This window comes from Macaca fascicularis, chromosome 7 (assembly GCF_037993035.2).
Source record: "Macaca fascicularis isolate 582-1 chromosome 7, T2T-MFA8v1.1".
Classification (NCBI taxonomy): Eukaryota; Metazoa; Chordata; class Mammalia; order Primates; family Cercopithecidae; genus Macaca; species Macaca fascicularis.
In genome coordinates this window covers 123,271,503-123,296,624 of record NC_088381.1, presented here as the reverse complement: position 1 = coordinate 123,296,624, position 25,122 = coordinate 123,271,503, and the positions used below count along the sequence as shown (strand labels likewise).

The window sequence follows — 25,122 nt, the reverse complement described above, 5'->3', positions numbered from 1 at the left end:
TTGCAGGTATCGAAGGAAATCAAATCTGCAGACCCAGGCGCTTCCCAGCTGCAGGCGGAGTAGGGTGACTGCTCTCAGGTGAGGCGCCCATCTCCGCTTCCCAGCGCCCATGGGCCGGTAGCTAAATTCCGCATCCCGCTCCAGGAACCATCGCCCAACGTTTCTCTCGCGCCCTCTGCAGGAGCCTGGGCCGAGGGCCGCCCCGCCTCGCTGCCCCCAGGCTCATAAATGGCCTCTGCGCCCCGGCCCGAGCGGGATCTGAGGCTGCTCGCTGGGTGCTTACCCCCTTACCCGCCCCCGCCCCCAACAGTGGGATTACTGTCCATGGAGCAGCAGGAAACCTACCTGGAGCTCTACCTGGACCAGTGCGCCGCTCAGGTAAGGCTGCCGGCCACTGTGCCAGAGTCAGGACCCAAGTCCCGCCCGGTCCTGTGTGCCAAGGGCTTTCCTTCGTTCCTCTAAAAACTCATAGCGACCCTAAGAGGCGGGCTTGGTTTCCCACGTCTTTCCGTGGAAGGTTAGAAGCTTCGAAAAGTGAAATAATTTGACCAAGGTTGCCAAACAGAGCTCGAACTTCATCTAGCGCGAATCCAGAACCGTTCACTCAGTCACCAGATTACACGGGCTATCCCGGGTTGTTTTGGTTTTTGATTGATTGATTGATTGATTGATTGATTGATTTTTTCTGAGATGGAGTCTCGCCCAGGCTGGAGTGCAGTGGCGCGATCTCAGCTCCCCAGACTGGCTTGAACTCTTGACCTCAAGTCATCCACCCACCTTGGCCTCCCGAAGTGCTGGGATTTCAGGCGTGAGCCACCGCTCCTGGCCCCACGCCCGGTTCTAAAGGACACGCACAGAGAGCGCGTCGTGCTAGTTGTAGCGACTTCAGGTTCCCAAGGGTTTCTGCTTTGACAGGGGAAACAGAGATCCCTTGTACCCTGCAGCACAGATGCCAGTACTAGGCCTCCCTCGAGAATTCAAGTCTCTGGTGGAGTTGGTGGTAGCAGGGTTTGCCAAATATCAACTAGAAACACCTGTGGCTTCTTTTAGTTAATTACTCTTAAGACTTTTAAAAATCCTTAGCATCGGGCAGGGTGAGGTGGCTCACGCCTGTAATCCCAGCACTTTGGGAGGCTGAGGCACGTGGATCATTTGAGGTCAGGAGTTCAAGACCAGCCTGGCCAATGTGGCGAAACCTCGCCTCTACTAAAAATACAAAAATTAGCTGGGCGTGGTGGCAGGAGCCTGTAGCCCCAGCTACTCGGGAGGCTTAGGCAGGAGAATTGCTTGCATCCAGGAGGCAGAGGTTGCAGTGAGCCGAGATGGCGCCACTGCACTCCAGCCTAGGTGACAGTGAGACTCCGTCTCAAAAAAAAAAAAAAAAAACCAAAAAGCAAGAGAGCAATTTTTTTTTCTTTGCTAGGAGAATTTTTTATAAAGACAGTGGTCAGCACTGAGGTAGAAATGCTGACTTTCCCTAGAATTTAACACAGCAAAGAGCCCAGGCAGGAAAGGTTCTGAGAAAGATAAGTGGATACAGTTTAACAAAAAATGACTAAAGATCCTGAGGCCAAGGATGCAGTGAACATGCTACACAGACATGCTCTGAGGAGTGTCCCTACAGGCAGACCCTACAGGGAGCCCGTCAAGTGTCCATTACTGTAAAACATCCCCCTTCAACTCCCCGCCATTGCCTTACATTCTTGTGTACATTTAGCTTTGTTCCCTAATAAGATGCCTTGATGGGGAAGGGGAAGGGAGACGCTGTTGCAGCTTTGGTGCTTTAGCGTAAATTGCCCTAGGAGACCCTTTCCATCCGGGACAGGTGAGGCCAAGGAAACCCTGCAGTGGAATCGGGGCCCATTGTCCCCACCTCACTTAAGGCCACTCTGTGGGTTGAGGGTGGGGAAAGATGAGAGCCTATCATGTATTCAAAATGAAACAGAGGTTAAAAAGTCTTATTTCAAGAGACTAGCTTGATTTTTTTTCTTCTAAGGGCTTTCTTCAAACAATTAGTCACCCCTGCCACCTGCTGGACTTGTAACAGAACACTCCAATAGGCTCTAGTCAGACGTACATTAGCGGAGGTAGCATTGAAACGGAGAAGATGCAACACGGTGCGTTCCTGACCCTTTAGTGGTCAGAAAAGAAATAAGATCGTTTTGAGTTTCTCTTGCAAGCAGTGCTCAAAATCTGGAGTTCAGGCCTTTAACTTGGGTGAAGCAGGTGGTATGCATTTATAAAGGTAATCGATATTTTTCCCGTAATAAAGTCCATGAATTTTACATTAGTTGTTTTCCTCAGGTGCACACGTCATTCTCTCCGTTGCCGGATAATGGTAGTTGAGCAGCCTTCCCTGGACTGAAAATACATTGATTTACACTATTCTTGCCATTTAAGTTTCAATAACTTTTTTCCTAGTGTAAATTCTTGTAACTAGAACATTACAAGAATTCTTATTACACCTTTGCCTCAGAAGGAATAACCATGGGTCTTTAGTGAATCTTGATTAGCATTCAACTATATCTTAAACTTCATTTATTTAAATTCAAAACTCAAAATTATTTCAAAGTTAAGTCAACTAAAGTTTATAATTAACTTAAATAGTACAGTATATCTGTTCTCCTCAAAGTATACAACAATTTAGAGCATGGTTGCTAAACTGCCTCTATTGCAAAATTGGACTTAGAGAGTGGCAACTTATTAGAGATCTAACCAGAGTAGCAAAGATAGTCTATGAAGAATGCTTTTTCTGCATTTTAAAATATTCTTTCCTGTTTCCATTAAGTGTGCTGTAACCGTAATAGAATCTTTTTTTAGTTGGAGTCTTGCTCTTATCCAGACTGGAGTGCAGGGGCATGATCTCGACTTACTGCAACCTCTGCCTCCCGGGTTCAAGAGATTCTCATGCCTCAGCCTCCCCAGTAGCTGGGATTACAGGTGTACACTACCACGCTCTGCTAATTTTTGCATTTTTAGTAGAGACGTGGGCCAGTCTAGTCTCAAAACTCCTAGCCTCCAGCCATCCTCCTGCCTCAGCCTTCCAAAGTGCAGGGATTATAGGCATGAGCTACCACACCTGGCCTGTAATAGAATCTTAACGGCATTTTCTAGAAAGAAGCAGTGCACGAATACAAGCAATCTTGAACTGCCTCTAACACTGAATACATTGCCTGCCTGCCAAAGTGACATCCCTTTTGTGTAACATGCTGTTCTGTCTGTTGTGTTTTTGTCTGTCTGTTTTGGGAACTGCCTAGGATGACCTTGCCCCACCCAGGTCTCCCCTGTTCAACCCAGTTGTACCTTACGGTATGTACATATTGAATGCATCCAATCCGGATACTGCGTTTAATTCGAACCCTGAAGTCAAAGAAACATCAGGTGATTTCTCATCTGTGGATCTTAGCTTCCTACCAGATGAAGTTACCCAAGAAAATAAAGACCAACCTGTCATTAGCAGCAGACATGAAACTGAAGAAAATTCTGAAAGCCAAAGTCCACAAAGTAGGTTGCCATCACCAAGCGAACAGGACATTGGGCTGGGCTTAAACAGCAGTAGTTTGTCAAATTCCCATTCACAGCTGCACCCTGGTGATACTGACTCAGTCCAGCCCTCTCCTGAGAAACCAAACTCCGACTCCTTGTCTCTGGCACCCATAACTCCCATGACACCAATGACCCCTGTTTCAGAATGTTGTGGAATTGTACCTCAACTACAGTAAGTTTTTATTTTTGTTTTAATTGAGCAGATTGGGTACACATTTTATATTCCTAAATGTGATGACAACTAATTTCAGGATAATAATGTAGGGAAGAGAATTTCAGATTTCATAATTCTTTGTTTTATCAGTTCTAAATGGATTGTTGCTTTAGACAGTTTGATTATCTTTAAGGCGAAGCACTAATTCTTGATCTTCTATGGTGGGTGGAGGGGACTTAAAGATTAATAGACTCATTCTTGAAGGATTGTATTGTTTATACTAAAGCACTGAAGTTGCTGATAATTGTGGGTAGGGTTGGATAAACACCAAGGATATAAAGACGTAAAATTTAGTTTGATTTGCAAATTGATTCAGAATTAAAATTTCTATTTTGAGGCATTGTTTTGAAAAAAGATCTAAAACTTAATTTTAGCAGCTAGTCATGAAATTTTAGGAAAGGCTCTTTTAGCACTTCACTTTGGGATTTTACACTTTACTAGGAATCGTGTTGTCATGTATTTCACATTTGGAATAATTCTCCCCCTAGGAAATTGCTAAGGTATAACCTAAGAAATGAGAAAATAAGTTGTTTTGCATTTTTTTTTTTTACTCTTTATATCTGATATAATTTTCTAAACTAACTTATTTCTTCAGGAATATAGTTTCCACTGTAAACCTGGCCTGTAAGTTGGATCTGAAGAAAATAGCTTTGCACGCAAAAAATGCAGAATATAACCCAAAGGTAAGATTTCTCAGTATTCCTTTCAATAATTAGCTTCTCTTTAGATTTACTTTTCTTAATATGATCATGATATTGACTAATTCCTCTGTTTTTTCTTTAAAAAATTGTTACTGAAAAAGCTTTTGGCAACTCAAGGTTAATATCTCACTCTGTTTTGAGTTATAAAAAATAGTCTCATTCTTTATGCTGAATAAAGCAGTAATTGAGCAGTAATTTTCCACCTGACTATTGGGATGCTAACTTTCTTATATTCCATCATATTTCTGGAAATAATTTTTGCTAAATGTTGTCTCAGCTACCTGACACTTATTTATCTTTCCATTTACAATTCCTCTTATTTGAGCAGGCTAAATGGATTCTTGCCCCTATTGCAAAATTGGACTTAGAGAGTGGCAACTTATTAGAGATATAACCAGAGTAGCAAAGATAGTCTATGTATAAAGTTCAAGCTCCTATTTACTAATGTAAGATTCAGGGATTTTTTTTTCCCCCCTCCTCAAAGTTTAATAAAATCTGTTCTTTCTTGTATCCTGCAAAGGCCAGGCATCCTGTTTTCAATGGCTTGTTTACCTAGGGTAATTGGATTTGTCCATCCTGTCAACTTTTAACGATTTGCCAGGCTCTGTACTTAGGAATACAAAGACAAGTAAGACCTGCTTCCTACTGGCAAAAAGTTTACTGGCTTAGGTGGTGGAGGATTTACGAAATTAGATGAAAAAAAAGGTCACATTCGTAGGAAGCCAGAGACCTTGCAGGCATCAACTATTTATGTATTATTTGTTTTCGCTGTTGTGGTAGTATTGTTGCTGACATCTGAATTTAAATGTTACCTGCACATTACCCGAACACGATCAAGCTTTCCTTTTGATATTTCATACAGCTGACAATGGTGAGGACAGACACAAAGATGAGCTAAGATCCTCACAGCTGCAGCTGTGATCACATTATTGAGCAATCAGCATTTTAGGCAACTTTTATTTTCCACCATCCTCAGCACACCCCTCATTTTGGATGAGTGGTAGGGGTAGGAATAGGCGGGACTGGGGATGAAGTGTATAGGATCTCTCTGAACTTGTGCTTGACACCCAAAGAAATTCTGACTTGGCCCTTAAGCTAGTACCCACCCCACTTCCCTTCCTAGCTTAATTGGGGAGAGGAGTTGGGGTGAAGAGACTGTGTAGGAGCAGGCCATTTGATGACATGTCAATGTGGCAGGCCAGAGGTTCCCTATCTTAATGTGTGTCAGCCTCACCTCCAGGGCTTGCTGATGCTACTGGTCTTGGATGACACTTTGAGAACTATAAGAGGCAAGAACTTGACATCAACTTTCTGTCATTCATCTTTAGCATGGCTGTCATATAGACTCTTCTGCATTTTGGTTGCTTTTCTGTACATTGTAAAGTCTTGGTGAGCCTTTAACATACTTCTTATTTTTTTTCCCAAAGATTCTTCAAAAGAAAAGAAGTGTATCAAAGTAAAAAGTAGGGAATCTGATCGGTTTGGGTTTTGAATCTTAACTTTACCATTTCCTGTGTAACATCGGAGGTTAAATAGCTCCTTGTTTTCCCTGAGCACTAAATGAGAGTGATAATGAACACAGGTTCATCCTATCATGAGGATAAACAGGAACTGAAGCATAACAGGCATTCAAATTTAACAGTTACTGATATTATTTTTACCTGTTAATAAGTACATTTTAGAATCATCATTATTTTTGTTAACCTTAATGTAGGGAGAAAAGACCCAGACATTTAGTTTTCCCATCCAATCTGTTTCTTTGAGATTTTCGTATGCAGCTCAGCTTTTCAATTGGGATAATGTTATCTCCTAGCAGAGGCTAATTCTCTTTTGGTTTCTGGGTATAGAGGTTTGCTGCTGTCATAATGAGGATCCGAGAGCCCAGGACAACAGCCCTTATATTTAGCTCTGGGAAGATGGTTTGCACGGGAGCCAAAAGGTAAGAGGAATCATCCCTCCACCCTTTCCAGAGAAACAGTTTTTAGTATGTGAAACAAGGAAGCATAGAATTAATGTGCTAAAGCACATAGTAGGAGCAAAATGCCCTTCTTTGCTGAAGACTTTATTCAATGAAATACCTCATTTTGGGTTAAAAACAGTCTTATAATACTGACTTGGGCCAGGCATGGTGGCTCACATCTGTAATCCCAGCACTTTGGGAGGCCTAAGCAGGAGGATTGCTTGAGCCCAGGAGTTTGAGACCAGCCTAGGCAACATAGTGAGACTCCATCTCTGTTTAAGAAAAGAAAAGAAAGCTAAAAATAGCTGGATGTGGTGGTGCATGCCTGGAGTCCTAGCTTCTTGGGAAGCTGAGGTGGGAGGATCACTTGAACCCAGGATTTTGAGGCCGCAATGAGCTATAATCATATCACTGCACTCCAGTCTGAGTTACAGAGCAAGACCCTGTCTCTATTAAAAATAATAATAATAAAATACTGATATAGCCCCATTTTACAGTTTCCCCTATTAAACCGAGGGGACTTAACTGTTACCACTTGTTTCTAAGGTAATTTTTTTAAAGTTACAGTAATGATAAAGTGTGTTATAAGCCTAGGCAAGTAGTTACTGTGGATTTTCCTCACTGCAGATAAATGGATAGAACTTTGTAAAGGAGCTAAATTAGACATTCCTTGACCATTAGCTTGCATTAGCTCAGGAGGCATCCCTTAAAAATCTCATCTCTCCTGGATCTCACCCAGAGGAAGCTCTGCGTTGATGGGTATTCTTTCACCATGACTCTGTAGTGGGAGAGCCTGTTCTCCCCTGTAGGTGTTAAAAGATGAGAAACAAACTGTCCTCCTGAAAGGTTGTGCCAATTTCTAGCTCTAGAAATGTACTAAGTGTTCATTTTATCCTATGAACACTGGGTGTCGATATTCTTTTCATATTTGCTAAATTGATTGGCAAAAAGTTATGTTGTTTTACATTTCTTTGATTTACTAGTGAGATTAAATAACTTTTTAGCAGCACAGAAATTGCTGTTTGCTCAATTATCTATGGAGAGATTTATCTTTTGTTTTTGTGTTTAACTATTTTCACCACTTTATACTGCAAATATTTTTTCTTAGATTACTGTTTATGGTGTTTTATGGTGGGTTTTTTTGTTTGTTTGCTTGTTTGTTTGTTTTTCTGAGACAGGGTCTCAATCTGTTGTCCAAGATGGAGTGCAGTGGCATGATCTGGGCTCACTGCAACCTCCACCACCCAGGTTGAAGCCATCCTTCCAGCTTGGCCTCTCCAGAAGCTGGGACCACAGGCATGCACCACCAGGCCTGGCTAATTTATTTTTAGAGATGGAGGTTTCACCATATTGCCCAGGCTGGTCTCGAATTCCTGGGCTCAAGTATCCCAAAGTGCTGGGATTATAGGCGACATGAGCTACTACATCTGGCCTATGGTGGGTTTTTTAAAAAAAAAAAAAAAAAAAAAAACACAAATTTTGAAGGGTATACTCATTTTATCCCATTTTTTTCTTTGTTTTCTACATTTGGCTTTGCCCTTAAGGCATTTGTGTGCAATATTATACAAATATTGACTTTCATATATCTTTCTGGTCTTTTTCAGGTCCTGCTTTGTGATAGGAAAAGGATAGCTGGTATTTTGATTCACCTAGAGCTTTCTCTAGATGGAAATGTTCTATATCTGCACTGTTTAATGCAATGATGTAGCCACTAGTCATGTGTGGCTATTGAGTGCTTGAAATACAGCTAATATAACTGAGGGACTGAATTTAATTTATATTAATTGGACAGAGCAGATCTAGAATTTTATTTCAGTGTAAGATAACTATTTTTCCCAAATGATCATTCAGTACTCAGATACATTTACTGAAGAATCCATTGTTGCCACATTTCCCCCTACCTGTTTTTACATATTAAGTTCTTCACATGTGTCTGAGTACATTTCTGGACTTTCTCTTATGTTGATCCCAGGAATCCCCATTTTAAAGTGATTATTGGACAGTTGTGCAAGATGTCTGTAACAATGTTCATTTCAGCATTAAAACAGGGAAAACCTAATTAATAATAGGCTTTCAATTTGAAGTCATAAAGTAAAATTATATTAGCCATATACGCACACATACTGAGCTGAAAGGATGGTCACATTGTATTAAGTTGGATTGCAGAGGGAGAAGTAAGAAACTAAATGGTGTTTGTTATCCAACTTTCATTGTAAAATATGCTCATGTTACACATATTACACACATTCATGGGTGTCTTTTCTCATCTGAATTTATTTGGTTCCTAAAATCTGATTGTGAAAGTTTGGATAATGAGTTCAGATAATAAGAGATACTTGTTATCCAAATACATTTGATTTTCAAGTTTTGGATAGTGAGTTGTGAGAATTTGGTTAATAAGAGGTGCCAGTATTATCTCCGCATTTTATCCAAACCTATTCTCTTTAGTTGTAATAGCAAGAGTAGGAGAGATACCTGTGTTTGCATAGGAAAAGTACAGAAGATCAAATTTAGGTAGTTAACACTGCTATGGGTGAGATTTTAAGATTTTTAAACTACTTTCTAATGTTTGTACAATGAACATGTATGCAGACTTTCAACTATTAGTGGTTTCAATAGAAACTTCTGTGTCCTTAGAATATCACAGCTGATATCCCAAGAAACTACAGGACACTGCAAACTTGAAATTTGAACTTATTTACATTATGGGAAATGTAATAGATCAGTTAGGCAAAATGTAGTTCAAAATGGAAACAGTTTATTTCACTGCTAACCTGGGGACATGGCCTTGCTAAGGACATCTCAGGAGTGAGAAGTGGATGAAGAGAGCCAAGGGCAGTGCTGTGCAGCAGTAGTCAATCTAGTGACTAGATACCAGATCAACAGAGGGCCATGTGCAGTGGCTCACACCTGTAACCTCAGTACTTTGGGAGGCTGAGGTGGGGAGGGTCACTTGAGCCCTGGAGTTTGAGCCCAGCCTGAGCAAGACAGCAAGACCCTGTCTCTATAAAAAGTTAGGCAGGTGTGGTGGTGCATGCCCCTGCAGGCTACTTAGGAGGCTGAGGCAGGAGGATCACTTGAGCCCAGAAGTTCAAGACTGCAGTGAGCTATGATCGTGCCACTGCACTGCAGCCTGGGTAACAGAGCAAAAACCCAGTCTCTTAAAAAAAAAAAAAAAAAAAAAAAAAAAAAAAAAAAAGGTGGGTGAGGAGAATCAACATTATCAACATTAAATGAGGTGACACATATATGAAGTGATGAATACCCAAGAGGGGGCAGTGTTGGTGAAGGATCTGGATAAGAGAATCAAACGCTTGCTTTGGTCCAGGCAAACAAGTTCAAACTGGCTTTTCTTTCAGGTGTTTCTGATTTACGGCCTAAAAATAGGGCCAAACCCATGGGGGTGGAATTCACCTGATTCACCCACCAGGTGTTGCTACCTAGTTTTGTTTTGTAACAGTTGAAAAATACCTAAGGAGAAATGAAGCCTCACCTCTGAGGACCCCACAGGCTCTGCTATGAATTTAGGGGTGCAGCAGGACAGACATTTAAAGGACACAGCCACAGAGTAGGACAAATTCCTGTCTTTCTTGTGTTGAGTATGAATTGAATTGAAGATTGGGCGAGAAAGCCAAGCAAAACAAGGCGGGTTTTGAGGTATTTTCATGTGGTTGTTTTGGACAATGTGTCCAGTAAAGACTCAAGAACTGATATCTTGTCTGTGCCACTCAATCAGCACATATCTTACCTCCTTATATGGGATTTTTTTTTCTTTGGTATGCACGTGTCCTTATTTTTCTTGTTGTTCCCTTTTTTTTTTTTTTTTTTTGAGAGGGAGTTTCACTCTTGTTGCCCAGGCAGGAGTGCAATGGCGCGATCTCAGCTCACTACAACCTCTGCCTCACAAGTTCACGTGATTCTCCTGCCTCAGCCTCCTGAGTAGCTGGGATTACAGGTGCCTGCCACCACGTCCAGCTAATTTTTTTGTATTTTTAGTAGAGACAGGGTTTCATCATGTTGGCCAGGCTGGTCTCAAACTCCTGACCTCAGGTGATCCGCCCACCTCGGCCTCCCAAAGTATTGAGATTACAGGCGTGAGCCACTGCGCCCAGCCATTGTTCTCTTCTAAATGGGACACACTTTGAGGCTGGATAAATGGTTCCCAAACTGTAGTGAGCAGCACAGTTACCTAGAGGGCTTGTTAAAAGACGGATTGCTGGGCCCCACCCCCAGAGTTTCTGCATGTCTGAGGTGGGACCTGGGACTTTGCATTTCTAACACGTTGGTGAAGCTGCTGGTCTGGGGACACACTTTGCGAATCCTTGGAATAGTTTTAGCAAATAGCACCCAAGTAAAAGTAAAAGTACCTCATATATGAAAGGTGACAAATTGAAGACAAAAATTTGATTGTGTTCAATAGCTGTACAACTGTACAAGATCTTTTATAAGGTGCTAGGGACCAAAGTATGGGAAGTAAGTCCTCCTCACAAAGCCTACAGCTTCATAGTATACGTTGAAAGATGAACATGGTACAAACGGTAACAACCCAATACAACACCAGTAGTTTAGAGGATGTAGTGATTAAGACATCTTTAAACATATTTGCCCCTCCCCAGTGAAGAGCAGTCTCGACTTGCAGCGAGAAAATATGCTCGTGTGGTGCAGAAGCTTGGGTTCCCTGCCAGATTCCTCGATTTTAAAATTCAGAACATGGTTGGAAGCTGTGATGTGAGATTTCCCATCAGGCTGGAAGGTTTGGTGTTAACCCATCAGCAGTTCAGTAGGTATGATGGTTATATAGCTTGAACTTTGAATTTACCAAGATATTTAAGTTACATTATGGGTTGCTTATATAATGTATCTTTTAGAGAAACTGTGATTAAAAAAAAAAAAAAGGCGGGGGGCACAATAGTGAAAAGATTAAGATGCTATGTATGCCTGAGTCCTCATAGGTTACCACATGTGCCTAGTCTTTTGAAATCATGGTTCTTAAACTTAAATTTAAGTTTAAATTGCTTAGCAATCACTTAGCTTATTAAAGCACACATCTCTGACTGGGCTTCTTCATAAGAGATTTTGCTAGAATTTGTGCTTCTAAAAAGCTCAAAGGTGATGCCAGTGCTGCTGGTCAGAGGCCCACATGTTGCGACCCACTGATCTACAGATTATAAGCACACACGTAGAAAATAAGCACACATGTAGCTTGGCAATGGCACTGGCAAGATAAGGCATGTGAAAAGGACTAGGGCAGTAGGAAGGGGCTGACAGCTGGTGAGGGGAGAATGGATTGGAGAGAAGATGAAAAAAGAATGGCGGTAGCACAGTCTATGAAAGCAATCCTAACTAGCTTTCCCCTATTTGAGTGTGTGTGTGTAGCTGCAGCCCCCATCACAACATTGTCTGTAGTATATTCCTCTCCCTAGAGAATATCTCTAGCCTTCCTGACTTCAAACTTCCCGTCTCAACAGCTAGTGCTCCTCCCCTGCCCCCAGCTGTTTTGGTGGCTCTCCCATCCAGCCCAGGCCCTCAGAGAGCAAGGACGGAGGGTAACTCATCGACACCAAATCCCTCGACTGACCAAGATATACACCTGGGCTAGGGCACTTGACCTCGGTTAGAATCACAGATGCTCTTAAATTCTCTTGGCCAAGCTGGAACTGAACTTCTTTCATTCCAACATCTTACCCTCTCGGCCATCGAATGTGACTATCCTGTTAGCAGAGTAGATAGGGGCCGGGCGCAGTGGCTCAAGCCTGTAATCCCAGCACTTGGGGAGGCCGAGACAGGCGGATCACGAGGTCAGAAGATCGAGACCATCCTGACTAACATGGTGAAACCCCGTCTCTACTAAAAAAAGACAAAAAACGAGCCGGGCGCGGTGGCGGGCGCCTGTAGTCCCAGCTACTCGGGAGGCTGAGGCAGGAGAATGGCGTAAACCCGGGAGGCGGAGCTTACAGTGAGCCGAGATCGCGCCACTGCACTCCAGCCTGGGTGACAGAGTGAGACTCCGTCTCAAAAAAAAGAACAAAAAAACACCTCTTAGCAGGTTTGAATTTTTAACATGAGGCCTCCCTAATTGTCTGTAGCTCTGTGGGGAACCATGGCACATAATCAGTTGTAATTATCAGGCCAAATTTGCCATGTGTTAAACCCCTAAGGTCATTCAGTTCCACAGGTTCTGCAAATTTGTATGTCAATATTTAATAATACAAGTATCTCCTTTTGTTACCGGGCACTTTCTCTGGCAGTCTTTCTATGTCATAATCATTTCCACAGTTGTCAATGAGAATTTTTCCTTTTTTTTTTTTTTTTTTTTTTGAGATGCAGTTTCGCTCTTTTGCCCAGGCTGGAGTGAAGTGGCATGATTTCAGCACACTGCAACCTCCACCCCACCGGGGTTCAAATGATTCTCCTACCTCAGCCTCCGGAGTAGCTGGTATTATAGGTGCCCACCACCACATTCGGCTAATTTTTGTATTTTTAGTAGAGATGAGGTTTTATCATGTTGGCCAGGCTGGTCGCGAACTCCTGACCTCAGGCAATCCACCCACCTTGACTTCCCAAAGTGCTAAGATTACAGGCATGAGCACCGCACCCAGCCCCCTCTTTAATTTTCATTTCAAAGGTATCCTGATGATAAATACTTGCTATATGAATAAGATCTAGGTGACTACCATGTAGCAGATGCTAGGATGATAATGGCAAGCAATATAGCTATAGTCCCTTGCCCACATAGAGATCACTGTCTAAAAGAAAAGAAAAGATGGACAAGTAAATGATGAATAAGATGTAGGTGACTACCAAGTAGCAGATGCTAGGGTGATAATGGCAAGCGATATAGCTATAGTCCCTTGCCCACATAGAGATCACTGTCTAAAAGAAAAGATGGACAAGTCAATGACAGTAATGAAACATGATGACTGTGAAAGTAAGGCCCTTTGGGGACTATGAGACTATAAAGCAGGGTCTTTAATGTAATCGGGGGTGGGTAGAGATCAAGGAAGACCTTCTTGGGGAAGTAACATTTAAAGTGAGACTTGAAGGATGGGTCAAAGTTGGGTTGGCCAAGAAATTGGCAGGTGTTCAATATTCTGAATCTTTGTGAAATGTTCTTCATCCCTAACTAAAACCACTCTCTCTGCCTCAGCCTTCTTTTGGAATGAAGTATGTTCCTAATTGGGAGCTCATTATACTAGTAATCTTAAAACCATGGTTCTAAAAGCCAAACGCAGTTCAATATCATTTACATAGCAAAATTTTTGTTTTTTCTAAGTCTTAAAATTCAGCTGGAAGATCAAATGGAAATCTTCCTTTTGTGTCTGCAGCCTTCATTTTCTTGGCCTGGATCTCATAGTCCTGGAGGGGTTTTCAGGGCTCCCTCTAGTATCATGGTCTCCCCCATGTCGGGAAGTGGTTAGTGGGAGAAAGTCTTGACGGGCTCCCTGCAGTAAGACAGAGTGATGTTCCAGGAAGACAGTTCCACCCACAGTGACCTCCTATACTTGAGATGGGCAAGCCTCACTTCAAGATGGCCTTTCTGGAGCCAGTAAGAGATTCCACATCTGCTCTTGTTTTGGGGTTTGTTCATTGCTGAACTGAATGGAGCTTTTCCATGCAGTCTGGATTCACCCTTTAAGTGCAAAGATGCTAGTGTTCCATTGCTTGGATGTCTTTTGTTCTTATATTTCTTGTTCATTGGCCACTGCTTTGAGAATAGTTTTATTCACCTCCTCTCACCCTCCTGACTTATTTTTGGTAGGTTCCTCGAGCTTTTCTAGGAATCTGCCCTCCTCTCCAGGCTGGAGTGTGGAGAAGCAGCTCTTAAGTGCTATCATCTTTGCTCCACGGAGAAGCCAGCTTACATTTACTAGTAAATATGAGTTACTATTTATGGCAACAAATCCTGAATTTTAAAAACTTGGGATAATTGGATTTTCTTTATTTATATAGCACCTCTTCAAATACAAAGAGCAGTAGCCTAGAAATATCTTTAGGTTCTATCTGCTGAAATGTTAACTTCAGCAGTTTATAAAAGCATACAAAATGTGTTTATGACTGGAGAATTTGGAAATCCAGAAAAACATGATTATGCATTCTTATTAACAGACTTTTTTGAAAAGATAGAGGATGTTTAACCAACAAGATCTTAAATACACTAATTCAGATGCCCTAAGTTACCTTGATTTTTAATAACCATCCAGGATGGCTTGCACTTGAAAAAGTGTTATGACCAAAAATTAATTATGTTCCTAACTTCCATAAGATATTACCTAGGACACTCAAGACTCTTTTCATCAAGATAGTTAAAAGGTTTTTGATAAAATAGTTAACTTATTTACAACTGCTTTAATATGCACTTTAATATACTGGGCCTTACATGTTATGGAAAAGGAGCTGAATCGTGCTATTTTTAACATTTTCCTTTTACATCTTAACAGTTACGAGCCTGAACTGTTTCCTGGTCTTATTTATAGAATGGTAAAACCACGAATTGTGTTGCTTATCTTTGTATCTGGAAAAGTTGTGTTGACAGGTAAGTACCAAGATTATTTTCTGACTCATAAAATGTAATTGCTATGCATGTGCTTTGCTTATTCTTTTAAATACCTTTGTTCACCATGGCAAAGTAATTCTTGTTAATACAGAATACCTGGAATGAAAAATAAGAAAGGAATAACATAGGTCCCAATACAGAAAACAATAATTTTTTCATGTTTTTATGTCATTTTATAAGTATTTCATCTTTACATCCTGAGTTTAAAAAAAAAATTATCCGTGATAACATATATGGCTTAAGCTTACTGTTACAAACTCTTCATAAAGGCTTTTAATGGCCACACAAGGTCCTAACACAGGGGTCAACAAACTCTTTTCTGGAATGGGCCAAGTACTAAATATTTTAGGCTTTGTAGGCCACAGGGTCTGTCACAATTACTGAGCACTGCCATTGTAGTGTGAAAGCAGCTCTGAATGTTACATTATATAAAGGAATGGGCTCTGAATTGTGAATTTCATATCACATAATTTGTGTGTGTCATGCAACATTTTTTCCCCCAACTGCTGAAAAAGATAATAAACCATTCGTAGCTCATAGGCTAACAAAATCAGGCAGCAGGATGGCTGTAGCCAGCAGACCTACCTTTCCTGAACCCGTTCTAACATGTTGTTGAATCAAATGTACTGTCCCATTGTTAGCTAGGTAAATGTTCCTTCTTTGTTTGGTACTTATGAAGGGCAGATATTTGGCTGTTTTTACCTGTAGACAATTATGTTATTAGTGTGGACACTCAGAAATGGGACTTTCATTTAAGGCTATGTCCATTTTGTTCTTAGAACAAATCGCCCAATTGTTTTAAAGGGATATACGACATAGTTCTGTATCACATGGTCTTACATGCAATGTATCTAAATATCTTTTACCAAATACTCAGCAGCATTCCAAACAAAATGGTACCAAAGAAAACTTTAACTGTATACGTCAAGATTATCTCACTGCTTTAACCCCACTGGTAATCAGAGACAGAAATCGACCACTTTTCAACATATCCAATAAATAGCATTTTTTCTCTTGTAAATAATATGTACATAACTTATCCTTTGGTCTACTTAGTTTGTATTCATATTCTCAGGATTTATGAGTTTACTATAATACTATTAAAGATAAATTACTCTTTGCTATATTTGTTACTTTTCCAGTTGGCTTATTTTTAATAATTTTTACATAAACAGCACTTTTTAAAACTACTTGAGGGAATGGTTGAGACTCCTTTCTATGTCATTCTACAGAATGCTATATATATATATAGCAACCTATATATATGTTTTCATTTTTCAGACAGAGTCTCACTCTGTTGCCTAGGCTGGACTACAGTGGCGTGATCTTGACTCACTGCAACCTCCACCTCCTGGGTTCAAGCGATTCTCCTGCCTTAGCCCCCCGAGTAGCTGAGACTACAGGCCTGTGCCACCATGCCCGGCTAATGTTTTGTATTTTTAGTAGAGATGGGATTTTGCCATGTTGGCCAAGCTGGTCTCGAACTGTTGGCCCCAAGTGATCTGCCTGCCTCGGCCTCCCAAAGTGCTGGGACTACAGGTATAAGCCACTGCACCCAGCCTACAGAAAGTTGCTAGTTTGTCTAGTTTTGTCTTTTTATACATTTTACTCTCCTCTACCATAATCAATGTCAAGTTTATGTGGCCTGAGCCAAACTGATCTCCATGCCCCAGTCCCAAATAGCTAGCCAACCAACTTAACACTACATATTCTTCTCATTAATTTTGGATGACTCCTTTTGACCTTTATTTTACATATGCAGTTGTTCTTCGGCTCTGCCTTTGCTCTAGGATTATCCCATTATAATCCCATTGCCTTGATCTTATTGTAGCTTTAATACTCATGGTATGTCTAATAGGGCCAATTTCCCCTCATTACTTTAATTTTTATATTTCTTAGCTTCTCTTAAATATATATTCCTCCAAATTAGAATTTTATAAAATCTTGCCTCATCTAAAAAAATTGAGACTTTTATATTACCTGAATTCAGAAAAGTTGATTAAGTCATAACTCAGCATCCAGCAGAATGACATGTCTATTTTAAGTGTAACTCTGAGTTTTGTAGTTGCTTTTCTCTAAGAAATAATTAATGTGTCTTCAAAGAGGGGAAAGTTGCTGGGTATAGTGGCTCATGCCTGTAATCCCAGCACTTTGGGAAGTTGAGGCAAGCAGATCACATGAGGCCAGGAATTCACGCCAGCCTCGCCAACATCATGAAACCCCATCTCCACTAAAAATACAAAAATTAGCTGGGCATGGCGGCAGGCACCTGTGACCCCAGCTACTTGGGAGGCTGAGGCAGGAGAATCACTTGAACCCGGGAGGCAGAGGTTGCAGTAAGCCAAGATCGCACCACTGCACTCCAGCCTGGGTGACAGAGCAAGACTTCATCTAAAAAAAAAAAAAAAAAAAATTATTTAATTAAAAATTAAAAATAAAGTGGGGAAAGCTTGTTTGGAATCCAAGAGCCTTTTGAATGCAGCAAAACTACAATTCCTCAGATGCCACTAATTTAGAGTCTGGAGTAATTAAGACCCTCTAGTGACTGACATAAAGTTTACCTCTATATGTCCTAGAGGAAGTGAGAAAAGCCTGCCAATAAAATTGAATAGTATAGATATCAGAGGCAAATACATACCCCACTTAAGGAAACACACTTTCAAGTCCTTTGGAAGGAAACTTTCATAAATGCCATGTATCATTACAAATAAATCTTATTAAAAGTGAAAATTTGCCAAGTACAGGCAAAGTTCCTATTATAGATTTCTTTAAATGCTCTTAATTCACATCAGATTTCCCACTTACCCCAAATCTCTTTTAAAAAGCTTTCATGGACACATTTGCCAGAAGTTTCAAATCACAGAAGTAAAGGATTGTTACTAAATACTAAAGACTATACAGTACACTTCCCTTAAAATTTCTAAGTATACAGAATAGGAAAATTTAAATTTCTTCATTCTTGCAAGATGTGGATCATGACTCTTCTGGAGGAGGGGATTAAATATATTAACTGAAATCCAAATTCTGCTTATATTGTGAAGTAAAAGTTAATTCATGACTTACTACTGAAATGATAAATAATTATCTGTTGGTGTTTTACCTGTTTATGCTATACCATCTTAAACTATTTTGCCAAAGCTGCATGGTTTAGGTGATTTTTGCCTCAACCTTAGAGACAAATGTTCCTTATTCCTTTTTTTTTTTTTTTTTTGAGACGGAGTCTCGCTGTGTGGCCCAGGCTAGAGTGCAGTGGCCCGATCTCGGCTCACTGCAAGCTCCACCTCCCGGGTTCGCCATTCTCCCGCCTCAGCCTCCGAGTAGCTGGGACTACAGGCACCTGCCACCACGCCCGGCTAGTTTTTTGTATTTTTTTAGTAGAGACGGGGTTTCACCATGTTAGCCAGGATGGTCTCGATCTCCTGACCTCGTGATCCACCCGCCTCGGCCTCCCAAAGTGCTGGGATTACAGGCTTGAGCCACCGCGCCCGGCCATGTTCCTTATTCCTTAATCCTGTGTCTCTAGACTCTTTTCACCTGCAAATGGATTAAAAACTCAAGGGCCTGGCTAGGCACCATGCTCACGCCTGTAATCCCAGCACTTTGGGAGGCTGGGTTCGAGACCAGCCTGGCCAACATGGCGAGACTCTGTCTCTAATAAAAATACAAAAATTAGCCAGGCATTGTGGCGCATGCCTGTAATTCCAGCTACTCAGGAGGCTGAGGCAGGAGAATCGTTTGACCCTGGGAGGTGGAGGTTGCACTCTAGCCTGGGTGACAGAGCAAGAGTTTGTCTCCAAAAAAAAAAAAAAAAAATCTTAACACCTTAAGGGCCTAATCTCAGAGAAACACCTCAGGAAAGGTTCCAAAGTGGTCTCCTTTCAGACTTCTCCCTAAACTGAAGTTTGAGGAGGCTCATGTGTGGCCTAGTGCAGCATGGCACAACTGGGTACTCTATAGAGATGTTCTGAAAGCAGTAGCTCAGTAATGGTAAATAACTTGCCTAGAAAATGGTAATGTGTTGCAATTACAAATGAACTTTGAGTCTGACTGTAGAAAATAATTCCAGCTCTTGCCTAGGTAGGAACTGTAGAATGCCAATGCCCATAGTACAGATGGGTGGCAATTTGAAACCCTTGTATCATGCCATTTGCAGGCCTTTGAAAATAATTTATCCATATAAAATGGTCTTATTCCCCTGAGTTGCCAAAGCTACAGCCACCATGTTCAAGGTTACTTCTGAAAGTCCTAATTATCGTCAAGTAAGCTGAAAACAGAGAGGCCCTGCTGTCCTACTGTCATGGTCCTGAACAGAAAGCAACAGGACCTGGGCCCAGCTTACACTGTTCTCCTGGATCTGTGTTCGTTTTCTGTGGCTGGTGTGACATTTAGGACCCATGTTTTTTTCTCAAACCACAGTAAAATTAATAGCATAGCTAGGTTCTGCAGGAATAATGTACAACAAACAGCAAATATGTCAACTTCCACTTCTAAGATCAGGCATAATCATCAGAGCTAACATATTAGGCACTCATATGACAGACACTGCTACATAAGGACTTTCACGTGGGGTCTAGTTAACTGTGAGTTGTACTTTACACCTCAGTTTCCTCACCTGTAAAATGGAAAGGCTTAGTACACTTAACAGTGTCAAGCAGCTGTGTGTGCCACAGGGCAACAGGCATATGAGCAGCCTGGCTCCAGAGCCCACTGGGCTCACCCTGTCCCACAGCAATTTACAAGTCTACAATAACACCTGTGTGGTCTCTTGGGCAACTTCTTAATTCTCCTTGTCAGCTGAAAGAATGATTAAGATTCTCTTAGCAGTGAGGGTCAGCAGGTGTGGTGGCTAAAAGGATGGCCTGGAGAGTTGTCCAGTTTTAATCATGATCTGCCATTTATTGACTGTATGGCCTTGGTGAGTTTAAGTTCTCCAACTTGGTTTCCATACATGCAAAATGCAGGTGACCACAGAATCTATCTCCTAAGCATTGTAAGGAAGCAGAAAACCAGTGCCTGGCACTGTCGAGCTATCATCTTAGTGAAAACCCACTCTCCTGGTTTTTTCTCTATCATTGACAAAGACTGGAATTTTGCTGTGATGCCTTGCCCTGATGATAGGAATATGAAGACAAAGAGGCTTCAGGAAAATGCTTATTTACTTATTTTCCTCTAGCAAAAAGAACTAAGTTGGGCCATTGTTGCTGAGGGTCACCCTCAATCAGCTCAACATCCGTGCTTCTCGGAAATGAGTAGATCAGAGGGCAGCAGAAAAATGCCAAGACTTATTAGTGAGTGGGCCAGAGACACGACAGGATGTCCCTGCCAATTGTTAACAGTAACCCCCAACTAATAGCAAGTTGGTATATGTCATAAAATGAATAACTTGAGCAGTGCAATGCTATTTTTACAAACCTGTAAGACTTTGACTTATATACACACGGATGTGGCATAACTTGGGAAAATAAGATGTGCAGTTATGACTTGATGTAAGAACAGAACTGGAAAATCCACATAGTATTGGAGGTTGACATTTGGAGCTGACTAAGGGGTAGGGATGAACTTACAAACCTTATCGACAAATTACAGATATTTAATAAATTTTGGGTGCCTACCAAGTACTTGTAATGTGCTGGGGGCTGAGGACAAAGGTGAATCTAACATACTCCCCATCTGGCAGGAATCCAGCCCTTCTGAAGGAGACAGACATAAAGAAACTACATGTTGCTGGCTTATCAGAATGAAATGATAAGCCATGTGTACTTGGACTAGCCTTGCCAGTCCCTAATCCAGAAGTATATTCCTCTAGGGCAATAAAATGGCTTAGATTTTATAAAATGCCCCTTTCTACAAACCTTAGCTCACACACTCTTTATCACAACTCTATAAGAAGGTTTATTGTCCTTATTTTACAAGAAAACTGAAAGTGGTTAAGTACTTTATTTTCCTGTTATTTTAAAGCTAGTTAGTGGTAGAGCTGGCACTTAAGCCCATATTGTTTGATCTCAAAGCCAATCCTTTCTCTAGTGCACCAGGCCACACAATTTTCACCTTACTCACCAAGGTTAGGAATGGTATTTATTCCCCAGTCATTACAGCCCAAAGAAAAGGAATGGTAAGTTTTGCTTAAAAAGCAAGGGTCATATCCCAGCACTTTGGGAGGCCAAGGTAGGCAGATCACTTGAGTCCAAGAGTTTGAGACCAACCTGGGCAACATAGCGAGACCCTGTCTCTACTAAAAATACAAAAAATTAGCCAGGCATGGTGGTGCGTGCCTGTAATCCCAGCTACTTGGGAGGCTGAGGCAGGAGAATCACTTGAACCCAAACCCAGGAGGCAGAGATTGCAGTGAGCTGAGATGGCGCCACAGCACTCCAGCCGGGGTGACCCAGTGAGACTCTTTTTTTTTTTTTTTTTTTTTTAAAAAAAGGCAAGGGTCATCTAATTGGAGCCTGGTACTACAAATTGGGGGTTTCAATTATTGATTGATTATTAATAGGACTATGGAGGCAATTTAGGTTCCCTTAAACTTTTGGTGACAATATTTTAGTGAGGAAATGTTTGATTAAATTGACCAAATTCCCTCATTGTAACACCTGGTTACAAATACTGGCAATGTTGATTTGTTGACTTTTGGTGTAAAGGAAGGAACACTGGATATGCGAGCTCTTTTCCCACAGCTGCTGCTGTATGGTTCAGGTGGCATCTGTTTCTTATGCCTCTATGAAATGAAGAAATTGTACTAATTTCCCTAAAGTCCTCTTATGTCTAAAATCATTTCTCTATGATGATCCCTCAAATGTCCATTTCCTCTTGGGAAAGGGTGCTCCTGAGGGGCCTCCAGATGGTATACTCCTTGTGCTTGAAGGCAATACTCTTAGTTATGATTTTTGGTCTGCAGTCTGATGCTCTACCCCTGAGCTATACCACCTCCTAGTTATGATTTTTTAGTATAAAAGTGTTATGGGAAAAAAGTGAAGTTCATGGCTATCCCAAAATACTGGACCTGGACACTGTTCCTCAATTAAATGTGAAAGAAGAACCTTGGTTTTGGGGATTCTGGGAGAGGGGCATGTGTGTGTTTGCGGTACCTATTATGCTTCACTGTCTGCTAACAAGGTTTTTCAAGATGAATGTAGCTAGAAGCCCAAGAAGTCCATCAAACCAGAGGCAGAGGTTCTTGCTTCTTCACCAACTCACTGTTTAGTTTCTAAAGAGACTGGTTTTGTAGAAACCAAAATTTTAGTGCTGGAACTAAAAATCTGCTGAAACTTGTGACTTTTTCTGCCCCAAAGGTCCAGTTGCTCTTATGTGTGTCGGTAACTCACTCTCTTCCCCACCCGAAATCTTTGAAGGTGAAGACCTACAGATAGTAAACTTTTTGGCAATGAATAAATAACTTACCTTTTCTTCTCTTTATTTTTTCTCTTTTTATTTTTTCCTTTTTTATTTTTATAGAGACAGGGTCTCCCTATGTTACCCGGGCTGGTCTCAAACTCCTGGGCTCAAGGGATCCTCCCACTTTGGCCTCCCAAAGTGCTGGGATTACAGGTGTAAGCCACCAGGCCTGCCCTTACTTTTTTTTTTTTTTTTTTTTGAGACGGGAGTCTCGCTCTATCGCCCAGGCTGGAGTGCAATGGCCGGATCTTGGCTCACTGCAAGCTCCGCCTCCCGGGTTTATGCCATTCTCCTGCCTCAGCCTCCCGAGTAGCTGGGACTACAGGCGGCCCGCCACCTCGCCCAGCTAGTTTTTTTGTATTTTTTAGTAGAGACGGAGTTTCACCGTGTTAGCCAGGATGGTCTCGATCTCCTGACCTCGTGATCCGCCTGTCTCGGCCTTCCAAAGTGCTGGGATTACAGGCGTGAGCCACCGCGCCCGGCCTGCCTGCCCTTACTTCTAAAAAAATTAAGCTTATAAGGACTTCATCCCTGATTATTTAATCTTTAAGGTGAATGCACATAACAAATTTAACCATTTTAAAGCGAACAGTTCAGTGGCATTTAGTAGCTGGTTGTGTATTGTGAATATATGACCAGCTCTACCTAGTTCTAAAACATTTCCATTGCTCCAAAATAAAACCTGATATCATTAAACCGTTCCCCTCGTTCCCCTCTCCCTGGATATTTCTTATACATAGAATCTTATGTGTCTTTTTGTGTCTGGCTTTTCACTTAGATGAGCCTAAGAAACATTCTGTATGTTGTAGCATGTGTACTTCATTTCTTTTTATGGCTGAGTAATATTCTATTATATATATACACTATACATTTTTGTTTCATTTTGAGACAGAGTCTGGCTTTGTCACCCAGGCTGGAGTGTAATGGCATGAACTCTGCTCACTGCAACCCCTGCCTCCCAAGTTCAAGCAATTCTCCTGCCTCAGCCTCCCAAATAGCTAGGATTACAGACGCCTGCCACCACGCCTAATTTTCTTTTGTATTTTTAGTAGAGACAGGGTTTCACCATCTTGGTCAGGCTGGTCTTGAACTCCTGACCTCAGGTGATCCACCTGCCTGGGCCTCCCAAAGATATGGGATTACAGGTGTGCGCCACCACGCCCCACCTACACTATAAATTGTTATCCATCCATTGATGGGCATTTAAGCTGTTTCCACCTTTTGACAATTGTGAATGGTGCTGCAATGAAAGTGCATATTTTTTTGAGTACCTGTTTTCAATTTGGGGAGTATTTACCAAGGCATGAAATTGTTGGGTCATGTAGTAATTATTTGACTTAAAGAATCACTGAACTATTTTCCACAGTAGCTGATCCATTTCATGTTCCTATCAGCAATGTACTTTATAGTTCTTAAGAGTCTTTATCAACTAAAGCTATTTTCCCTTTCTCTTCATGCTAACAGTTGTTAGTCCTTTCATTATCCTCCTTTCTTCCTTCCTTGCCTCCAGCCCACAAAATATCAGATTAGCTGATTAGTGTCCTGATTAGCTGAAGCTCCATATAAACATAAGTAGTATCAGTCCACAACCCTTAGCACAACGTGCCTGCATAATTTGGAAGGTGGAGGTAGTGGTGGTGGTTAGTTGGTGGTGGTGAGAGATGAGTAGGGACTGACTAATATTTCTCAAGAGTGGAGACTGTCTGATTCATGTTTTTATCCCTGTAATTCCTAAAGCAGTTATGATTTACAATTTCTTGAAACCCAAGACTTTACAAGTGACAGTAGTACAATTTTCCCCTCTAATCCTTCCCATGCACTAAAATTTAAAACCCTTTTAAACTTAAAATTTAAAACCCTTTTAAACTTAAAATTTAAAACTTTTTTAAATTTAAAACTAAAATGTAAAACAAATTTAAAGCTCATTTGTCTCAATCTGTTAGTCAATATTAGGGAATCAAGATGTTAACTAGAGAGGAGGTGGGTCAAAGGAAGTCCCTTTTGCTGGTAGCTAAGTGCCCGCAGGTGCTGATGAAATTACTCTGAGGCCATATTCATGGCACACGTAGAGATAACATTCCACATTTCACACTGAGCACTGTGTGAGCAAAGATGACAGCCACAGAGAAGTTCTAGAAAACTCTGCTCTAAGGTTTGTGTCTTGTGGAAATATGGCTGTAGTTGCCAAATTATTTACCTGAAATAAATGCCATTTCTCAGGTAAAGCTAAAGAGATGTCATATTAAAAGTAATTGGAGACAATACAATGAAATTTTAGTGTTTAAATTTTGGTATTTTTTATATTAAAAATTATGTAAACCTGGATTTCTTTATAGGTGCCAAAGAACGCTCTGAGATCTATGAAGCATTTGAAAACATCTATCCTATTCTAAAAGGTTTTAAAAAAGCCTGAGCATATCATTCAACATCTCACATTATTCTGGTCTGAATATGTCCATAAGCCCAGCACAGAAACAGCTGGATTATTCTACCTTTAATTGTAGATGTTCCAAGTACATTACTTATTAAAGGGTGATTCTGTGTAAGTAAACCTGTCTAAGAAACGAAGAAAAATTTGTATTCAAAATGACTCCTGTGTTATTTTAAAAACTGAGCAAGTAAACATTTCAAAATTTGAGAGATTTAGGGTCTCACTAGAATGATATTGTAGCATCATTAAGACTCAACGCGTTTCCTTTTAGCCGGAAGGGCCATCTTCCAGTAATTTGCCATAAATAACGAACACAAAGGG

General features: G+C 41.1%; 1 protein-coding gene across 1 annotated transcript; it reads left to right on the top strand.

Moving 5' to 3' along the window:
* Positions 1-253: 253 nt before the first annotated feature.
* On the top strand, positions 254-24,957 carry TBPL2 (TATA-box binding protein like 2). Its single transcript, XM_005561326.5, has 7 exons — positions 254-378; positions 3,258-3,718; positions 4,356-4,443; positions 6,309-6,400; positions 11,038-11,205; positions 14,860-14,954; positions 24,707-24,957. Exons 1-7 carry the CDS (start codon positions 325-327, stop codon positions 24,781-24,783), a joined length of 1,035 nt encoding a protein of 344 aa, XP_005561383.2. The 5' UTR covers positions 254-324; the 3' UTR covers positions 24,784-24,957.
* Positions 24,958-25,122: the final 165 nt, after the last annotated feature.

Bases quoted from the DNA above. Each gene is read 5' to 3' on its own strand.
- TBPL2 (XM_005561326.5), top strand. From the start codon at position 325: ATGGAGCAGCAGGAAACCTACCTGGAGCTCTACCTGGACCAGTGCGCC. The intron at 379-3,257 runs GTAAGGCTGCCG...GGAACTGCCTAG, and splicing joins TGGACCAGTGCGCCGCTCAG to GATGACCTTGCCCCACCCAG. The intron at 4,444-6,308 runs GTAAGATTTCTC...TTCTGGGTATAG, and splicing joins ATGCAGAATATAACCCAAAG to AGGTTTGCTGCTGTCATAAT.